This window comes from Schistocerca gregaria, chromosome 1 (assembly GCF_023897955.1).
Source record: "Schistocerca gregaria isolate iqSchGreg1 chromosome 1, iqSchGreg1.2, whole genome shotgun sequence".
In the NCBI taxonomy this organism is placed as follows: Eukaryota; Metazoa; Arthropoda; class Insecta; order Orthoptera; family Acrididae; genus Schistocerca; species Schistocerca gregaria.
Window position 1 is genome coordinate 427,374,156 of NC_064920.1, and position 17,812 is coordinate 427,391,967.

The 17,812-nt window shown below is 45.3% G+C and overlaps 1 protein-coding gene across 1 annotated transcript in view; it reads right to left on the reverse strand.

The window, feature by feature from the left end:
- LOC126351067 (uncharacterized) overlaps positions 1-17,812 on the reverse strand; it is a 556,744-nt gene that overhangs the window by 179,027 nt on the left and 359,905 nt on the right. The window contains exon 2 of the mRNA XM_050002572.1: positions 17,558-17,785. Within this exon, the coding sequence (XP_049858529.1) occupies positions 17,558-17,768 (211 nt within the window). The 5' untranslated portion in view covers positions 17,769-17,785. The remainder of the gene's footprint in view (positions 1-17,557; positions 17,786-17,812) is intronic.

Consider the following 17,812-nt stretch of genomic DNA (forward strand, 5'->3'; position numbering starts at 1 on the left):
TCCAATTGGCTGATTGCAGTACGAGGAATGACCTATGACAGTGGGACGTTCACCAGTATGTCACGAACCCTTGCATCCGTTATTGTCAATAGATGAAACATGACGAAGCAGCTGCTTCTATATTCAAGTAGCTCCTCATTTTGTTTGACGATGCTGAGTGGACCATAAACCAGACATCCCTATCATGGAACGAAGACAGGAACCAGCTGAGTTTGCGTGTTTAAGGTAGTCACCGTGCCGACCGTGAGTGTAAAATTTTTGAAGGGAGCCTTCGTTATATAAAAAAGGGTTTCAAAATCAACATCTAACTGAACTGAAGGAAGATGTGTATTGCCAGTTTTGAACTACGACAATGAGATATGGACTCTTAAAGAAATTCTTGAAAACCTAAGGATTGCACAGTGAGAACAGTGGAGTTATATGTTGTTAAATAATAGAAGGGAAGGTAAAAACAAATGAACCAGGGACTACACCGCTGAATACAGTACAATTTGGTGTGAAATGTGCACTGAGCGACGCAGCGTCATGCTTATACGAAGGAGCACCATTCGGTTGTGTGCTAATAAAGGAGATAAACTTATCTCCGTACAGTCCTTGCAGAAGTGAGACAGTGACGACCCACGTTCAAATGGGCGGCAATATGAACCACATCAGACCATCATTCTTGCCATACGTCTCTGCGAAGGGAGGCGATGTGACGTCCGATCTTCAGCTACGTGTGGTAGTCATGTTCGGTTTTTTACGACTGTGGAAGCACTGTCTTTTCGATATGGAAGATCCACTCTAGGTACTAGTGACGGAGAAAACCCGAGTACTGGTTTAATGGCCGATTTGTTATGACTTATGCTCCTAGCATTGAACTGGTTAAGAGAGAATGGTAAGGTGACGGACGAAAATATTGCTCAAATTCAAGAATGTTGTACACAAATGAGGTTGGCAGCAATGAATAATTAATGTTTTTATTGGTATTTTTTACTGAAAAATATTATCTTCACTCTGAAACTGGCACTTTCCCTCTGAAAGGAGGTAGGTCGACTGTTCTCGCTTTAATTCCAGTTTTGATTACGTGAAACTTGAAATTAAAGTATCACCCTGATCCTTAGAGATTTATTTTTAGTTTGTCGCAAGTGTTTGCAAAAAAGGGGAAATTACAGATATTTGAAAAAATTGCCGTTTTGACCCCTCTTGTTTGGCAGAGAATAATACAAAATATCGACACAAAAAAAAAAAAAAACGGCTTAGATGAACTGAAGACAATTGTTTGCTTCAAGGGAGATCAAGGATCATTCAAATTGGTGAAAATTGTAGCTTTGGCGAAAAAAACCATGCCGAAAAGCATTGTTTTGAGAAAAACGCGTATAAAGTTCGACAAGTATGTATCATACACTCCTGGAAATTGAAATAAGAACACCGTGAATTCATTGTCCCAGGAAGGGGAAACTTTATTGACACATTCCTGGGGTAAGATACATCACATGATCACACTGACAGAACCACAGGCACATAGACACAGGCAACAGAGCATGCACAATGTCGGCACTAGTACAGTGTATATCCACCTTTCGCAGCAATGCAGGCTGCTATTCTCCCATGGAGACGATCGTAAAGATGCTGGATGTAGTCCTGTGGAACGGCTTGCCATGCCATTTCCACCTGGCGCCTCAGTTGGACAAGCGTTCGTGCTGGACGTGCAGACCACGTGAGACGACGCTTCATCCAGTCCCAAACATGCTCAATGGGGGACAGATCCGGAGATCTTGCTGGCCAGGGTAGTTGACTTACACCTTCTAGAGCACGTTGATTGCCACGGGATACATGCGGACGTGCATTGTCCTGTTGGAACAGCAAGTTCCCTGGCCGGTCTAGGAATGGTAGTACGATGGGTTCGATGACGGTTTGGATGTACCGTGCACTATTCAGTGTCCCCTCGACGATCACCAGAGGTGTACGGCCAGTGTAGGAGATCGCTCCCCACACCATGATGCCGGGTGTTGGCCCTGTGTGCCTCGGTCGTATGCAGTCCTGATTGTGGCGCTTACCTGCACGGCGCCAAACACGCATACGACCATCATTGGCACCAAGGCAGAAGCGACTCTCATCGCTGAAGACGACACGTCTCCATTCGTCCCTCCATTCACGCCTGTCGCGACACCACTGGAAGCAGGCTGCACGATGTTGGGGCGTGAGCGGAAGACGGCCTAACGGTGTGCGGGACCGTAGCCCAGCTTCACGTAGACGGTTGCGAATGGTCCTCGCCGATACCCCAGGAGCAACAGTGTCCCTAATTTGCTGGGAAGTGGCGGTGCGGTCCCCTACGGCACTGCGTAGGATCCTACGGTCTTGGCGTGCATCCGTGCGTCGCTGCGGTCCGGTCCCAGTTCGACAGGCACGTGCACCTTCCGCCGACCACTGGCGACAACATCGATGTACTGTGGAGACCTCACGCCCCACGTGTTGAGCAATTCGGCGGTACTTCCACCCGGCCTCCCGCATGCCCACTATACGCCCTCGTTCAAAGTCCTTCAAATGCACATACCGTTCACGTCCACGCTGTCGCGGCATGCTACCAGTGCTAAAGACTGCGATGGAGCTCCGTATGCCACGGCAAACTGGCTGACACTGACGGCGGCGGTGCACAAATGCTGCGCAGCTAGCGCCATTCGACGGCCAACACCGCGGTTCCTGGTGTGTCCGCTGTGCCGTGCGTGTGATCATTGCTTGTACAGCCCTCTCGCAGTGTCCGGAGCAAGTATGGTGGGTCTGACACACCGGTGTCAATGTGTTCTTTTTTCCATTTCCAGGAGTGTATAAAGAAAAGGGACAAGGTTGAAACTTACGAGATATCATCGATGTCTGGTCTATATTAACTACCGCCTCGGCTAGTGGATGGGTGCTTTCTGCTACTTTGATGTGATAAGCCCTCATTTTCGACCTCAAAGCCCTTTCCGTTGCTGAGGGCATCGCCACTGCCGTCTCTGACTTCACAGAATCGCCACTTTTGATAACCTAATTTGATATGAAGAGCATTTGCACGCGGATTGATGCAGTATGGCCCCCACTGAATAAGCATACCACCAGATCTGAATCGACGTTGACAATTTCACTTCGGCTGGATTCTACTTTTGGATTGCATTTCCAAATGAGACAATTGAAACTTAAGTTCATATTTTGAGTAAAACCGGTTATACAACGCTTCAGCAAACCAGGTTTACGCTCAGATTCAAACGGTCAAAGAATCGTTAGTTTCTCGAGTTCGCGCATAATATTTTGGGGAATAATTATTTAACATGTATTTATTCGAATTCCGTAATAAAAAATTCGAGTTTTTTCGACTGTTACTCTGTCGTTCATCCTTAACTCGTGAAGTGCTGCCACATTCAGTTCACATCTATCTTTAGCAGTGTGCTCAGACATCGCGTCCACTCTTGTGTCTTGCACATCATCTAAACGATCTTTTTGGGCGTATTACACTGCACAAATTCAAATGGGATAACCTTTTGGGCAGATAGTTTCAAAACTACAGAGAAAATATACGTGACTTCAGAGTCTTTCTCAGTTTCATGGTTCAGTATAATCTTACAGGTCTACATGTCGCGTCACTTCGAATGAAACAATCGAGCTTTCGATAGCTGTCTCCGCCATTATCGTCAGGACTTAAAATCACTGACGGCCGGAAATGGAAAGATGTTGTGGTTATGTAGATGCAGTAGTAGCGTCTGGAACCTTCCAGTGAAGAATGCCTGGAACGGCAGTTGGGCAGCTCATAGCAACTACATCACAGCGCGGGACCCAGTGACGTCAGGTGGCGCTAGGGGCCGCTCCACGTTCGAGCCGGCCGCTGTGGACGAGCAGTTCTAGGTGCTTCAGTGTGGAACCGCGAGACCGCCACGGTCGTAGGTTCGAATCCTGCCTCGGGCATGGATGTGTGTGATGTCCTCCGGTCAGTTAGGTTTAAGTACACTACTGGCCATTAAAATTGCTACACCACGATGATGACGTGCTACAGACGCGAAATTTAACCGACAGGAAGAAGATGGTGTGATATGCAAATGATTAGCTTTTCAGAGCATTCACACAAGGTTGGCGCCGGTGGTGACACCTACAACGTGCTGACATGAGGAAAGTTTCCGAACGATTTCTCATACACAAACAGCAGTTGACCGGCGTTGCCTGATGAAACGTTGTTGTGATGCCTCGTGTAAGGAGGAGAAATGCATACCATCACGTTTCCGACTTTGATAAAGGTCGGATTGTAGCCTATCGTGATTGCGGTTTATCGTATTGCGACATTACTGCTCGCGTTGGTCGAGATCTAATGACTGTTAGCAGATCATGGAATCGGTGGGTTCAGGAGGATAACACGGAACACCGTGTTGGATCCCAACGGCCTCGTATCACTAGCAGTCGAGATGACAGGCGTCTTATCCACATGGCTGTAGCTGATCGTGCAGCCACGTCTCTATCCATGAGTCAAAAGATGGGGACGTTTGCAAGACAACAACCGTCTGCACGAACAGTTCGACGACGTTCGCAGCAGCAAGGACTATCAGCTCGGACACCGTGGCTGTGGATACCCTTGACGCTGCATCACAGGCAGGAGCGTCTGCGATGGTGTACTCAACGACGAACCTGGGCGCACGAATGTCAAAACGTAATTTTTTCGGATGATTGCAGGTTCTGTTTACAGCATCAGGATGGTCGCAAACATGTTTGGCGACATCGCGGTGAATGCACATTGGAAGCGTGTATTCGTCATCGCCATACTGGCGTGTCACCTGGCTTGATGGTGTGGGGAGCCATTGGCTACACGTCTCGGTCACCTCTTGTTCTCATTGACGGCACTTTGAACAGTGGACGTTACATTTCAGATGTGTTACGACCCGTGGCTCTACTCTTCATTTGATCCCTGCGAAGCCCTACATTTAATCAGGATAATGCACGACCGCATGTTGCAGGTCCTGTACGGGCCTTTCTGGGTGCAGAAAATATTCGACTGCTACCCTTGCCAGCACATTCTCCCCGTTCTCTCACCAATTGAAAACGTCTGGTCAATGGTGGACGAACAACTGGCTCGTCACAATACGCCAGTCACTACTCTTGATGAACTGAGGTATTGTATTGAAGTTGCATGGGCAGCTGTACGTGTACACGCTATCCAAGCTCTGTTTGACTGTATTGCCAGGCGTATGAAGGCTGTTATTATGCCCAGAGGTGGTTGTTGCGAGTACTGATTTCTCAGGATCTATGCACCCAAATTTCGTGAAAATGTAATCACATGCCAGTTCTAATATAATATATTTGTCTAATGATTACCCGTTTATCATTTGCATTTCTTCTTGGTGTAGCAATTTTAATGGCCAGTAGTGTAGTTCTAAGCTCAAGGGGACTGATAACCTCAGCTGTTAAGTCCCATAGTCCTCAGAGCCACGTTTGAAACTGACGCTCCCGCCTCCCTATAAGAGTGAAATCTCCGTCTTTCTTGATGTCCAAAGCTCGCGCCCATAATCTACAAAGTGTACATCCCAGGTCTCTTTCAAAAATTTTGTTGCTCATCCTGACATAGGCCGCTTCTTTTGTGACAGAATTCCAACATAATGATGAATGAGTCAAAACTCCCGTCTAGTGACTGTCGATCCGGCCAATTTCTGAAGCCCCTTCGCTGTAACAGAGAACAAGTGTCACACACTTATAGTGAGGCTGAAGTGGAAGTTTCAAACGTGGCCCTGGCTCCTCGCGCCACCTTACGTGCTCGGTCCCGTGGCGGGACGGAGCTGCTATGAGCTGCAGCACAGATGTAGAGGAGTGGTGAAATGAAACATGCAGGAGGACATTTTGATCACGAGACATGTAGGACCGTAGTGAAGGAAGGGTGCCGTAAGGCAGACACAGTTAACGGAGAATGCATAGGTCAGCAGTGGTAGGGAGTTTGGATGTCAAGAGATAAAAAATATGACGGAATTCCGTTCATTTAGTTGACGGATGATTCACTCGGTGGAATAGTTGAGACGAAAGACAGACTGGGTTTTGGGAATGGGTAGGTTGGTTCCATGGAATGGGACAGTGTTGTGTTTGTACAGATGGAATAGCAGGTCTGGGACTTGCCTGAGAGGGCTGAGGTGACCAGTGTGCGGAAGGCAAGTTACACATTGCATCAAGTCTAGTCAATTATAACCTCCTACAGATGTGGCCCTCTACGGCTACCTCTTCTACTATGGAAGTTACTACCTCAGGTCCTAAAACGTGTAGCATCATTCAGTCGGACTTTCTAGACAGTGTTTCCCACATAATCCTCTCCTTACTGATTTATCTTGGGACCTCAGTTCCTTTCTAGCCACTTCATTTTCATCATTCTTCTGTAACTCGAAATCTCAAGCACTTGGATTCTCGTCTTTTTCGATTTTCCCATAGTCCATGACCGACTTCCACACAACGCTTTACCACAGATGTACAGGCCGTAGAGGCCTTTTTGCGAGGGATGCTCTCTTTGCCTCTGCTAGTAAGCTCCTTGCACTTAAGCATTAATGGTTAACTAAAAACACCTGATGTGTAATGACACATTAGTTGTACTGCGACCAGTTCGATCTTAGAACATCTTCGATTTGCCGAGTTGTGGAAATCATAGTACAAATGGTCTGGATGTCGTACATATTGTTTAAGACAAAATCAGGAGAAAATGATAAAGAAAATTCGGCCGACCGCCTGGCGGAATGTTTGTGATCATTTCTACCACTCCCCACTATTTTCGTCTTCCTTTGATATACTTTATTTCACATTCAGTATTCAGCACACTGTTCATTCAATTCAACTGGTTCTGTCATTCAGCCTAAGTTCTATGCGGACGCAGTGTCATCAAAGAATTTTGTCACCCACAATTTCAATGTTGCTCATGAGACTTGTTTCTAATGTCCGGCAATGGTTCGGCGATGTATCAGTTGATCAATAGGGGAGAAACGTTGTGTTCTTCCTAGCGCCCTCTTTAATTACATTACTTCTTTCTCGACTTCCCACTCTTTTTCTCCTCTGTCGTTTATTCTTGCTCAAAATGTGTGTTACTCGTCCTTTCCTATACTTTATATTTATTTTTGTGAGAATTTCGATCGGCAGAATTTTCGAACACTTTTCGTAACAGACATATGGTATGTATATATGTTAATACACTGCATTCTTAGTTCCATTATCAAGCAAAATGTTAGAACTGACTGCAGTGTCTTTATCTTTTCGCAACCTAAATCATTTGATAGATTCCACTAGAATTACAACGCACTGAATAGTGTAGAATGGCTTAAGGAACTCGGAGTACGCACAGCATAGATTACAGTAGGGCTGCTTCCAGGAAAACCTTGTCTACATCATCGCAGTACTTCCTAACTTCGAGCGCTCAAAAACTTTTGGGGAGTGCGCTGAGAGCCGTGTGTGAGCAGTGTCTGTCTCTCTAGAACGGCCGGCAGGCAGCTCCGACCTCCCCGGCTCGCAGGATTAAATATTCATGCGCTTCGTGCCGCTCCCGAGGCGTCGACACGGATAACTCTCCAAACACACGCTGCGCGGAGCCACCAGCTATTAGGCGACGGCACACGATCGGCCAGTCGCCTACAAGCGCGCAGCTTGAAACTGCAGCAGTACCTGCACTAGGGATCACAGTGGTTTGGCCCATAACGATCCAGTCGATAATTTAGTGAAAAGAAACAACAAACATTTACCGCGAATTTTGCAGCGTGATAAAATGAAGAACGATTGTCATACGAACTGTTCATTAAAATTCGACTACAGACGAAAGTAGCTTCATGAGAATTAACTGAAGTAAAAGTCACTAAACAACAGCAAAATAAGCGCAAATACAATGAAGAGTCAAAGAAACTCGTACACATGCCTAATATAGTGTGGAGCCCCCGCGAGCACACAGAAGTGGCGCAAGACGACGTGCCATGGACTCGACTATTGTCTAAAGGTAGTGCCGGAGGGAAATGACACCATGAATCCTACAGGGCTCTCCATAAATTCCCAAGAGTACGAGGGGGTGGAGAACTCTTCTGAACAGCACGTTGCAAGGGATCCCAGATATACTAAATAATGTTCATGTCTGGCTAGTTTGGTGGCGAACGGAAGTGTTTAAACTCAGGAGAGTGTTCCTGGAGCTACTATGTAGCAATTCTGGACTTGGGGTGTCACATTGTCCTGCTATAATTGCCCAAGCCCTTCGGAATGCACAATAGACATGAATGGATGCTGGTGATCAGACAGGATGCTTACGTACCTGTCACAATCAGAATGGTATCTAAACTATCAGGGGTCTCATATCACTCCAACTGCACACTTCCCACACCATTACAGAGCCTCCACCAGCTTTAACAGTCCCCTGCTGACATACAGGGTCCATGGATTCATGAAGGTGGCCCCATACCCGATCACGTCTATCCCCTCGATACAATTTGGAACGAGTCTCGTCCCACCAGGCAACATGTTTCCAGTCATTAACAGTACAATGTCGATGTTGATGGGCCCTGGCCAGGCGTAAAGCTTTGTGTCGTCCACACAGCAAGGGCTCCGAAAGCCCATATCGATTACGTTTCGTTCAATGGTTCGCACTCTGACACTTGTTGGTGGCCCAGCATTGAAATATGCACCAATTTTCGGAAGGGTTTCACTTTTGTCACGTTGAACGGTTCTCTTCAGTCCTCGTTGGTCCTGTTCTTGCAAGATCTTTTTCAGGCAGCGCCGATATCGGAGATGTGATGTTTTGCCGGATTCCTGATATTCATGGTACACTTGTGAAATGGTCTTACGGTAAAATCCCCGCTTCTTCGCTGCGTCTGAGACGTTGTGTCCCATCGCTCGTGCGCCGCCTATAACACGGCGTTCAAACTCACCTGAATCTTGATAACCTGCCACTGTAGCAACAGTAACCGATCTAACAACTGCGCCTGACATTTGCTGTGTTATATATTCGTTGCCGACCGCAGCGCCGAATTCTGCCTGTTTACATATCTCTATGTTTGAATTCGCATGTCTATACCAGTTTAATTGGCCCTTCGGTGTATAAAGTTTATATACAGGTTGGTTGCTCCAAATTGGATGTGATGAGATGAGAAGGCGATACCGTTAGCACACTGGACTCACAGTACGAGCCACATCCGCTGCTGAGTGGTCAACACGGCTGACCGCCATGTAGGAGACTCGGCTTCGATTTGCGGCACTGCTGAGGAATTTTTTCTTGGTGCGGGGTGCACTCAGTCTCGAGAGGCCAACTGAGGAGTTACTTCACCGAGTACAGCGGTTCCAACGTCACTAAACTTGACAACGACTGGTAGAGTGGTTTACTTTTTCACATGCCCCTCCGTGCTGCATGCAGTGGCCTCGTTGTCGGGCCCGTCTTGCGCCAGGGAGCGAAACTTTAAACTATTTTTATTCACAACATTGAGGACAGTGATTCAAATCCTCGTATGACCATCCAGATTTAAATTGTCTCTAGTTTCATTCAATCTCTTACCGTTGATGCCAGTGTTATTCCTTTGAAAATGAAACGGTTAATTTCTTTCCAAACCTTACCAAAACTCGACCATGTTTTACATCTCCAGTAAACATGTTTTCAGTAGTACGTTGAACCCTACTTTTCTTCCCACCTACATTATGAATATAACTGAAGGAGTCTCAAACTTGTTGTTAGCGGAATGGAAAACATACAGTAGGGGTTGTTATCCTACAGACAACGTCAAACCTACAGTAGTTTATTTGACTGAAGTTCCAGTATGTTTATTTTCCATGAGGATTAATTAAAATTTGAGACCTATCTTAATTGTATATGGATTTCCTCGCGAGGAGAACCATTCAGTGGTCTTAGCGGAGACTTTAAAGCATTTATTGCAAACAGGTTTTCTTTATCAGTTAGAACAAGGCAGCAAGAGGGAACAAAGGGTCATCTAGGTACACATGGCGACCTGACATCTTCTTTTGAAAGTCTCAAGTGGAGGAATACAGGATGGAGGGGAAAATGCTGCCTAGTTTGTCTGCCTCGACAGATTCTGGGTTGGACAAGGCCACCCCGCGTCTCGAAATAGTTCCGTATACTTATTACGGAATGGTCATCATTAGAAACCAAATACTGCTTAAGACGTGAAGAATAGCCTTGACTAGTATAGTAGGGCTTGGAAGAAAAAAATCGATTTGGGTTACGTAGCGGCTACTGAAATACACTAAGGTTTGACGGAAATCTAGTTTATTTGCGATCTAATAAGGCAGAAGTAGCTGATAACATTCCTTCGGGAATCATGTGGACATGTCGTAACTAGACAACTATTCATCTTGATGTGTAGGGTCTCTGAGAATGGAGACTTGGAAAACCACATAACCCCCAAAGATAAAAAGGGTAGCTAAGTGCTCGAAACATCGTACTATCTGTTTAACAGCTCATGCATCCAAGTTGTTGACAAGTATATTGTAAAGAGGAATGAACAATAATATTGTTGACCTCTTGGGTGACTTTCAGATTCGATCCTGGAAAATTAAAGGCACGAGAAAGGAATTTGTTTCATTGTGTTTAATAATGGATGAAAGACTTATGAAAAATTAAGAAACGTTCATTGGCTTTGTTAGGCTATAGAGAAGTGTGGGACAATGTATAATGATGCAAGTTGTTCGAAGTTCTAAGAAAAATAGGTGTAAGATATGGAGAGAGACCGGTAGCATGGAATATGTATAAGAACGAGAGTGGCCAATAAGAATTGAAATCCAAGAACAAAGCCCCCGTATTAAAATCTGTCTCCTCTACTGTTGGGTTTGTACACAGAGGAAGCCATCACGGAGTGCTTTTTTAAAATTCAGAGTGAAAATGATGACATCACTGATGACAATGTTATTCTCCGTGACAACGAGGAATTGAATGAACAGTGGAAACAGCAAACATTATAGACTGTAACTAAACCGAAGAAAGACGACAGCAATGAGAAGTAGCAGGAACGAGATTGTTGTCGTTGTTGTGGTCTTCAGTCCTGAGAGTGGTTTGATGCAGCTCTCCATGCTACTCTATCCTATGCAAGCTTCTCCATCTGCCAATACGTACGGCAGCCTACATCCTTCTGAATCTGTATAGTGTATTCATCTCTTGGTCTCCCTCTACGATTTTTGCCCTCCACGCTGCCCTACAATACTAAATTGGTGATCCCTTGATGCCTCAGAACAAGTCCTACCAACCGATCCCTTCTTCTGGTCAAGTTGTGCCACAAACTTCTCTTCTCCCCAATCCTATTCAATATTTCCTCATTAGTTATGTGATCTACCCATTTAATCTTTTGCATTCTTCTGTAGCACCACATTTCAAAGGCTTCTACTCTCTTCTTGTCCAAACTATTTATCGTCCATGTTTCACTTCCATACATGGCTACACACCATACAAATACTTTCAGAAACGACTTACTGACATTTAAATCTATACTCGATGTTATCAAATTTCTCTTCTTCAGAAACGCTTTCCTTTAGGCAGAAAAAATCTGATGTCGGCTGCAGGAGTCGCCTTTCTCATTTTGTCTTACAGCTGCGGTGAGAGCAGCTGCCGACTACAGCATTAACGAGCGAGGAAGTCCTACTGCGCTCATTGTCTTACAGCTGCGGTGAGAGCAGCTGCCGACTACAGTATTAACGAGCGAGAAAGTCCTACTGCGCTCATTGTCTTACAGTTGCGATGAGAGCAGCTGCCGACTACAGTATTAACGAGCGAGAAAGTCCTACTGCGCTCATTGTCTTACAGCTGCGGTGAGAGCAGCTGCCGACTACAGTATTAACGAGCGAGAAAGTCCTACTGCGCTCATTGTCTTACAGCTGCGGTGAGAGCAGCTGGCGACTACAGTATTAACGAGCGAGAAAGTCCTACTGTGCTCATTGTCTTACAGCTGCGGTGAGAGCAGCTACCGACTACAGTATTAACGAGCGAGAAAGTCCTACTGCGCTCATTTTCCGCCCCGTGCTCACTTTCTCCTAGTGCTTGACGACCGAGAGGCTAGGATCGAATAGCCGAATTGCGCTAGTGAGTGTCCACTCTTCGGCGTTGACTTCCCCACGCTACTGTTCTCTAATGGTCAACATAAGCCTCAATTTGAGGAAGAAATTTCTGGGAATGTACGTTTGGAACGTGGACAGCGGAAAACCGGAACAGAACGGAATCGATGATTTTGAGATGTGATGCTACAGACGAAGATTATAAATTAGCTGGACTGCTAAGCTAAGGAATGAGGACGTTTTGCGCAGCATCGGAGAGGAAAGGAGTATGTAGAAAATACTGACAAGGAGAAGGGGCAGGATGATAGGACATCTATCGAGAGATCAGTGAATGACTTCCATGGTACTAGAAGGAGCTGTACAGGTCAAAAAGTGTGGAGGAAGACAGAGATTGGAACACATCCAGCAAATAACTGAGGTCGTAGGTTGCGAGTGCTACTCTGAGATGAAAAGGTTGGCACGGAAGCGGAATTCGTGGCTCTCCGCATCAAACCTGTCAGAAAAACATTTATTTTGATGGTCACGTGTTTCGGCAGTTGGTGTTCATGGAGTTATGAAATGTAGAAAAAACTTTGCTTCTCACCCGGAAATTAAATTTGTTTTCATACATGTCCAACAATCCACAGTATACTGAACTTATTGGCTTCTGGAAATTTATTTGAATGATTTTGGCGAATCGTCGCAGTATATGAGAAAATTTCACAGATCAATATAACTAGAGATTAACTGCAGTGAATCCATCGTACAGCTGCATCAGACACTGTATTACGCAAAGGCCGAAAATTTGTGGTTCTTTTATCACAATATGTCAATAAATGAGTTTATGCCTCTGTGATGCCGAACGAGTAAGTAAGTAAGTAAGTAAGTAATCACAATATGTTTCGGCACTGCCTTATCCGGGGCCGGCCGCTGTGGCCGAGCTGTTCTAGGCGCTTCAGTCGGGAACCGATCGACTGCTTCGGTCGCAGGTTCGGATCCTGCCACGGGCATCGATGTGTGTGATGTCTTTAGATTACGTAGGTTTAAGTAGTTGTAAGTTCTAGAGGACTGTTTCTGGGTTTCTGTCAAAAAATTAAAAATTCTTTTCGCTATTACTTATTCATCGAGCCTTTTTAGGTGTCCGTAGAATACAACTCTTCTCTTCCTCACTGTGTATAAAGTTAGCCCGATTTTTTTTCACGAACGTCTTTATTATTTCTTAATTTCCATTTCCCATGGTCATACTTTTACCTCAAAATTTTCCTAATTACTTTTGTTTCCCTCTTTTGTATTTCACGTATCTCTCCGGCTGGTTTTAACGAATGGCGTTATGAAGCATTCGCTTTATTATTGTGCTCTTTAAACGGAATTTTAAATTTCCTCCCGTCTGACCCACGTAGTTCACTTAACAATACTGACACTTCATTTCATAAACTCCCACTTTCCCCATCAAGTTCTCATATGTGTTTATTTAATGCTTCAGCCTCTGCTCCAGTTTGCTGTCCTTTGTTATTGAATAACTTCGCCAATTTATATGAGATAATTTGCCAGTATGGCTTCACTCGGTGACTCTGAGATTTATTTCGTTCTGTTGGTTTCCCTGTTACGTATTGAGGGAGCTGCCGGCGGACAAGTACGCTATCCCTCTGCAGCCTTAATCGCTTATTGCTGGGACGATACGGTACAAGTACCGCCAGTTCTGATTAATTCGGAGCATTATTTTGGAGCGTTTAGTTTTCAGCAAAGTTTCTGACATCTGTAATAATGTTTTAGACGATACTGCAATGTTCCATTACACAGGGTCCGGAGAAAAAACCTGCCGTAGTAGGAGAGGCCACTGTGCGAGTTGTTGTGGCATTATGTGGAGGAGGTATCGATCGACAGCGGTGTACGTGCTATTTACAGCGGGCGCAGTTGCTTGGTTATGTGAGCATTGTGCCTTTGTTGTGGAGGAGTATATTCGTAATGGTGGTTCGGTGATTACTACTCAGCGAGCGCTTCGCATTGAGTTCGAACTTCCCCGACAACATTCTATTACCGGTAGGAATAACATTCAAATTTCGGAATCAAACTTCAGAGCATCAGGTTCTCTATCGGAAAAAAATGAAATGGCCGACCCCGGTCTGCTACAACGCCGGAAAATGTCAGGAATGTGAGAGCGTCCGTTTAGCAGTTTCCAAACTGTTCAACACTTAAACATGCAGCTGTCCTGCGATTGTCTGACAGGACTATTTGAGCAGACATCTTCGCATGCACCCCTACAAATTGGTGTTTACTTAGGAGTGAGAGGAATCTCGAAAAGCTGTAGCTGTTTTGATTTCTTCTGATATAGCCTACTGTAAGCAGCCTGTTTATATGTCTGTATGTTGGCAGCGCTATATAGGTGGTATTAATATCGCTGACAGGGTTCTGTGCCCTCGGTAAGAGACTCTGGTAGGACGGACTAGCAGTTAGTAGATAGCGAGCGGACGGCTTGGATATGTGTTCTTCGTTGAGACTCAGTGCTGGTAGGACATGAATTGTAAAATGAGGACGGATGTAGTTGGTAATGTTTGGGTAGTGGAATTACTGGTGAGCATATAATTTTTGGAACTGGATATCACATGAATAAGGTAAAATATGCTAAATACATTGTTTGCTCTTCAACAAAATCTTTCTTTTCATAACCATAAGCCTCCTAGTAGTTAAAGTCTGCAGTACAGGGTTATTACAAATGATTGAAGCGATTTCACAGCTCTACAATAACTTTAATATTTGAGATATTTTCACAATGCTTTGCACACACATACAAATACTCAAAAAGTTTTTTTAGGCATTCACAAATGTTCGATATGTGCCCCTTTAGTCATTCGGCAGACATCAAGCCGATAATCAAGTTCCTCCCACACTCGGCGCAGCATGTCCCCATCAATGAGTTCGAAAGCATCGTTGATACAAGCTCGCAGTTCTGGCACGTTTCTTGATTGAGGACGTTTAAACACTTAATCTTTCACATAACCCCACCGAAAGAAATCGCATGGGGTTAAGTCGGGATTGGAGGCCATGACATGAATTGCTGATCATGATCTCCACCACGACCGATCCATCGGTTTTCCCATCTCCTGTTTAAGAAATGCCGAACATCGTGATGGAAGTGCGGTGGAGCACCATCCTGTTGAAAGATGAAGTCGGCGCTGCCGGTCTCCAGTTGTGGCATGAGCCAATTTTCCAGCATGTCCAGATACACGTGTCCTGTAACGTTTTTTCGCAGAAGAAAAAGGGGCCGTAAACTTTAAACCGTGAGATTGCCCAAACAAGTTAACTTTTGGTGAATTGCGAATTTGCTGCTCGAATGAGTGAGGATTCTCTACCGCCCAGATTCGCACATTGTGTCTGTTCACTTCACCATTAAGAAAAAAATGTTGCTTCATCACTGAAAACAAGTTTCGCACTGAACGCATCCTCTTCCATGAGCTGTTGCAACCGCGCCGAAAATTCAAAGCGTTTGACTTTGTCATCGGGTGTCAGGGCTTGTAGCAATTGTTAACGGTAAGGCTTCTGCTTTAGCCTCTTCCCTAAGATTTTCCAAACCGTCGGCTGTGGTACGTTTAGCTCCCTGCTTGCTTTATTCGTCGACTGCCGTGGGCTACGCGTGAAACTTGCCCGCACGCTTTCAACCGTTTCTTCGCTCACTGCAGGCCGACCCGTTGATTTACCCTTACAGAGGCATCCAGAAGCTTTAAACTGCGCTTACCATCGCCGAATGGAATTAGCAGGTGGTAGATATTTGTTGAACTTAGTCCTGAAGTGTCGTTGCACTGTTATGACTGACTGATGTGAGTGCATTTCAAGCACAGCATACGCTTTCTCGGCTCCTGTCGTCATTTTGTCTCACTGCGCTCTCGAGCGCTCTGGCGGCAGAAACCTGAAGTGCGGCTTCAGCCGAACAAAACTTTATGATTTACGTACCTGTAGTGTGTCGTGACCATATGTCAGTGAATGGAGCTACAGTGAATTTATGAAATCGCTTCAATCTTTTGTAGTAGCCCTGTAGTTAGAATCCTTTTATTTAGCTATCTGTAGTTGCTGCTCGCTGTAATTGCTGTAGTTAGTGTTATGAAGATTTCCTGTGAGGTAAGTGACTTACGAAAAGGTATGGGTTATTGTTAGGATTTCTTCCAGTTCAGGGCCATTCTTCTGTGTTAATTATTTGAAGCCAAGTTGTCATTGTATAGCAGTCAGATTGCGTTGAGCTTTTATACTGTGGGTAATAAATGAATAGGTTAAGTTTGAGTTTTCTTTCTAGCGGAAAATTCTTTAGGTCAGTGTTAAGATTTTCTGTGAGGCAAGTGACATACGAAAAAGTATGGGCTATTGTTAGGATTTCTTCCAATTTGGGGCCATTCTTTTTTCTTAATTATTTGAAGCCATGTTGCTTACATTTCTACATCTACATTTATACTCCGCAAGCCGCCCAACGACGTGTGGCGGAGGGCACTTTACATGCCACTGTCATTACCTCCCTTTCCTGTTCCAGTCGCGTATGGTTCGCGGGAAGAACGACTGCTGGAAAACCTCCGTGTGCCCTCGAATCTCTCTAATTTTACATTTATTGTCATTGTATAGCAGTCAGACTGCTTTGCTCTTGTATATTTTGGGTAATAAATAAGTAGGTAAAGTTTTGGCTTGCCTTTGTCAGGGGCAATTCTGTAGATCAGTGTTGAAATGTTAAAAATAAGTAAAGGGACAGAAGCAGCAGTTTCACTATGCAGTTTAAGTAAACAATAAGAAGTTTCACTTACTCAGTTATTTCAGTGGACACAAAGACTTCCACTTGTCAGATACTGTAAATAAACAAAACGTCCACTACTGGGCAGCAGAAAACGCTCAACTACTTCACGAATGACCTCTTCACAGAAATCGTGCAACATTCAGACTCGCCCTCGCTGAATTAAATGTGTCGAGTCTATAATTTTCTTGAAGGAGATATCATAACGGTAACGGTTAGCTCAAACTGCTACTGTCGCACGTTAGAGATCTAAATGAAGCCAGTTAGTTGGGAATGATGAAGAGGAAGAAGTCCGGTTCCAACAATACCAAGCCACAACTCACATCTCTCAGCGTTCTCTAGACATTTAAGGAGAGTTTTCTCTTGGACGTCTTTTTTTCTTCGTGAAGAAACATCGCCCACATCACCTGGCTCCTCAAGGCCACTTATTCTAACACCTTGTGGTTTTTTTCTTTTTTGTTTGGGGGGAGGCACCTAAGTACACAAACATTATCTCATAACCCTTCAAACACGTAAGGACCTGATGACATAGGAAGCGGCTGCCATTCCACCACAAATTACACAAAGAACAACGGTCAACTTCTAGGAAAGGCTTCTTCAATGTGTCAACAATGGAGGACACCATTTGATAGACGTAATTTATAACAGCAAGTAATGTATAATGCCTTAGTATTTGTTGTTCACGAGTGAAAGTATTTCCTTTGTATCTGTCCTGGTTGATTTGTAGCTGCCTTTTGAAATACAGGACGTCGTCTTTGAGGACTCTGCAATGTGGACGGCGGTCAGGGAGGTGAGGCAGCTAGGCAGGCAGGCGGCACTCACGGGAGCAGTAGCGCGGCTCGTCGGACTTGTCGCCGCAGTCGTCTGCGCCGTCGCAGAACCTGTCGAGGGCGACGCAGGGGCCGCCGCCGCCGCCGCCGCCTCCACACGGGAACTCGGACAGCCGGCAGTGCGGGGGTGGCGGGGGCGGAGTCGGCGAGACGGCCGCCAGGCCCGCAGCGGCCAGCGCGAGCACCCACGGCAGCGGCCACATGGCGCGGCGCCCTCACCCTGCACGCACACGCACGCACTTTACTC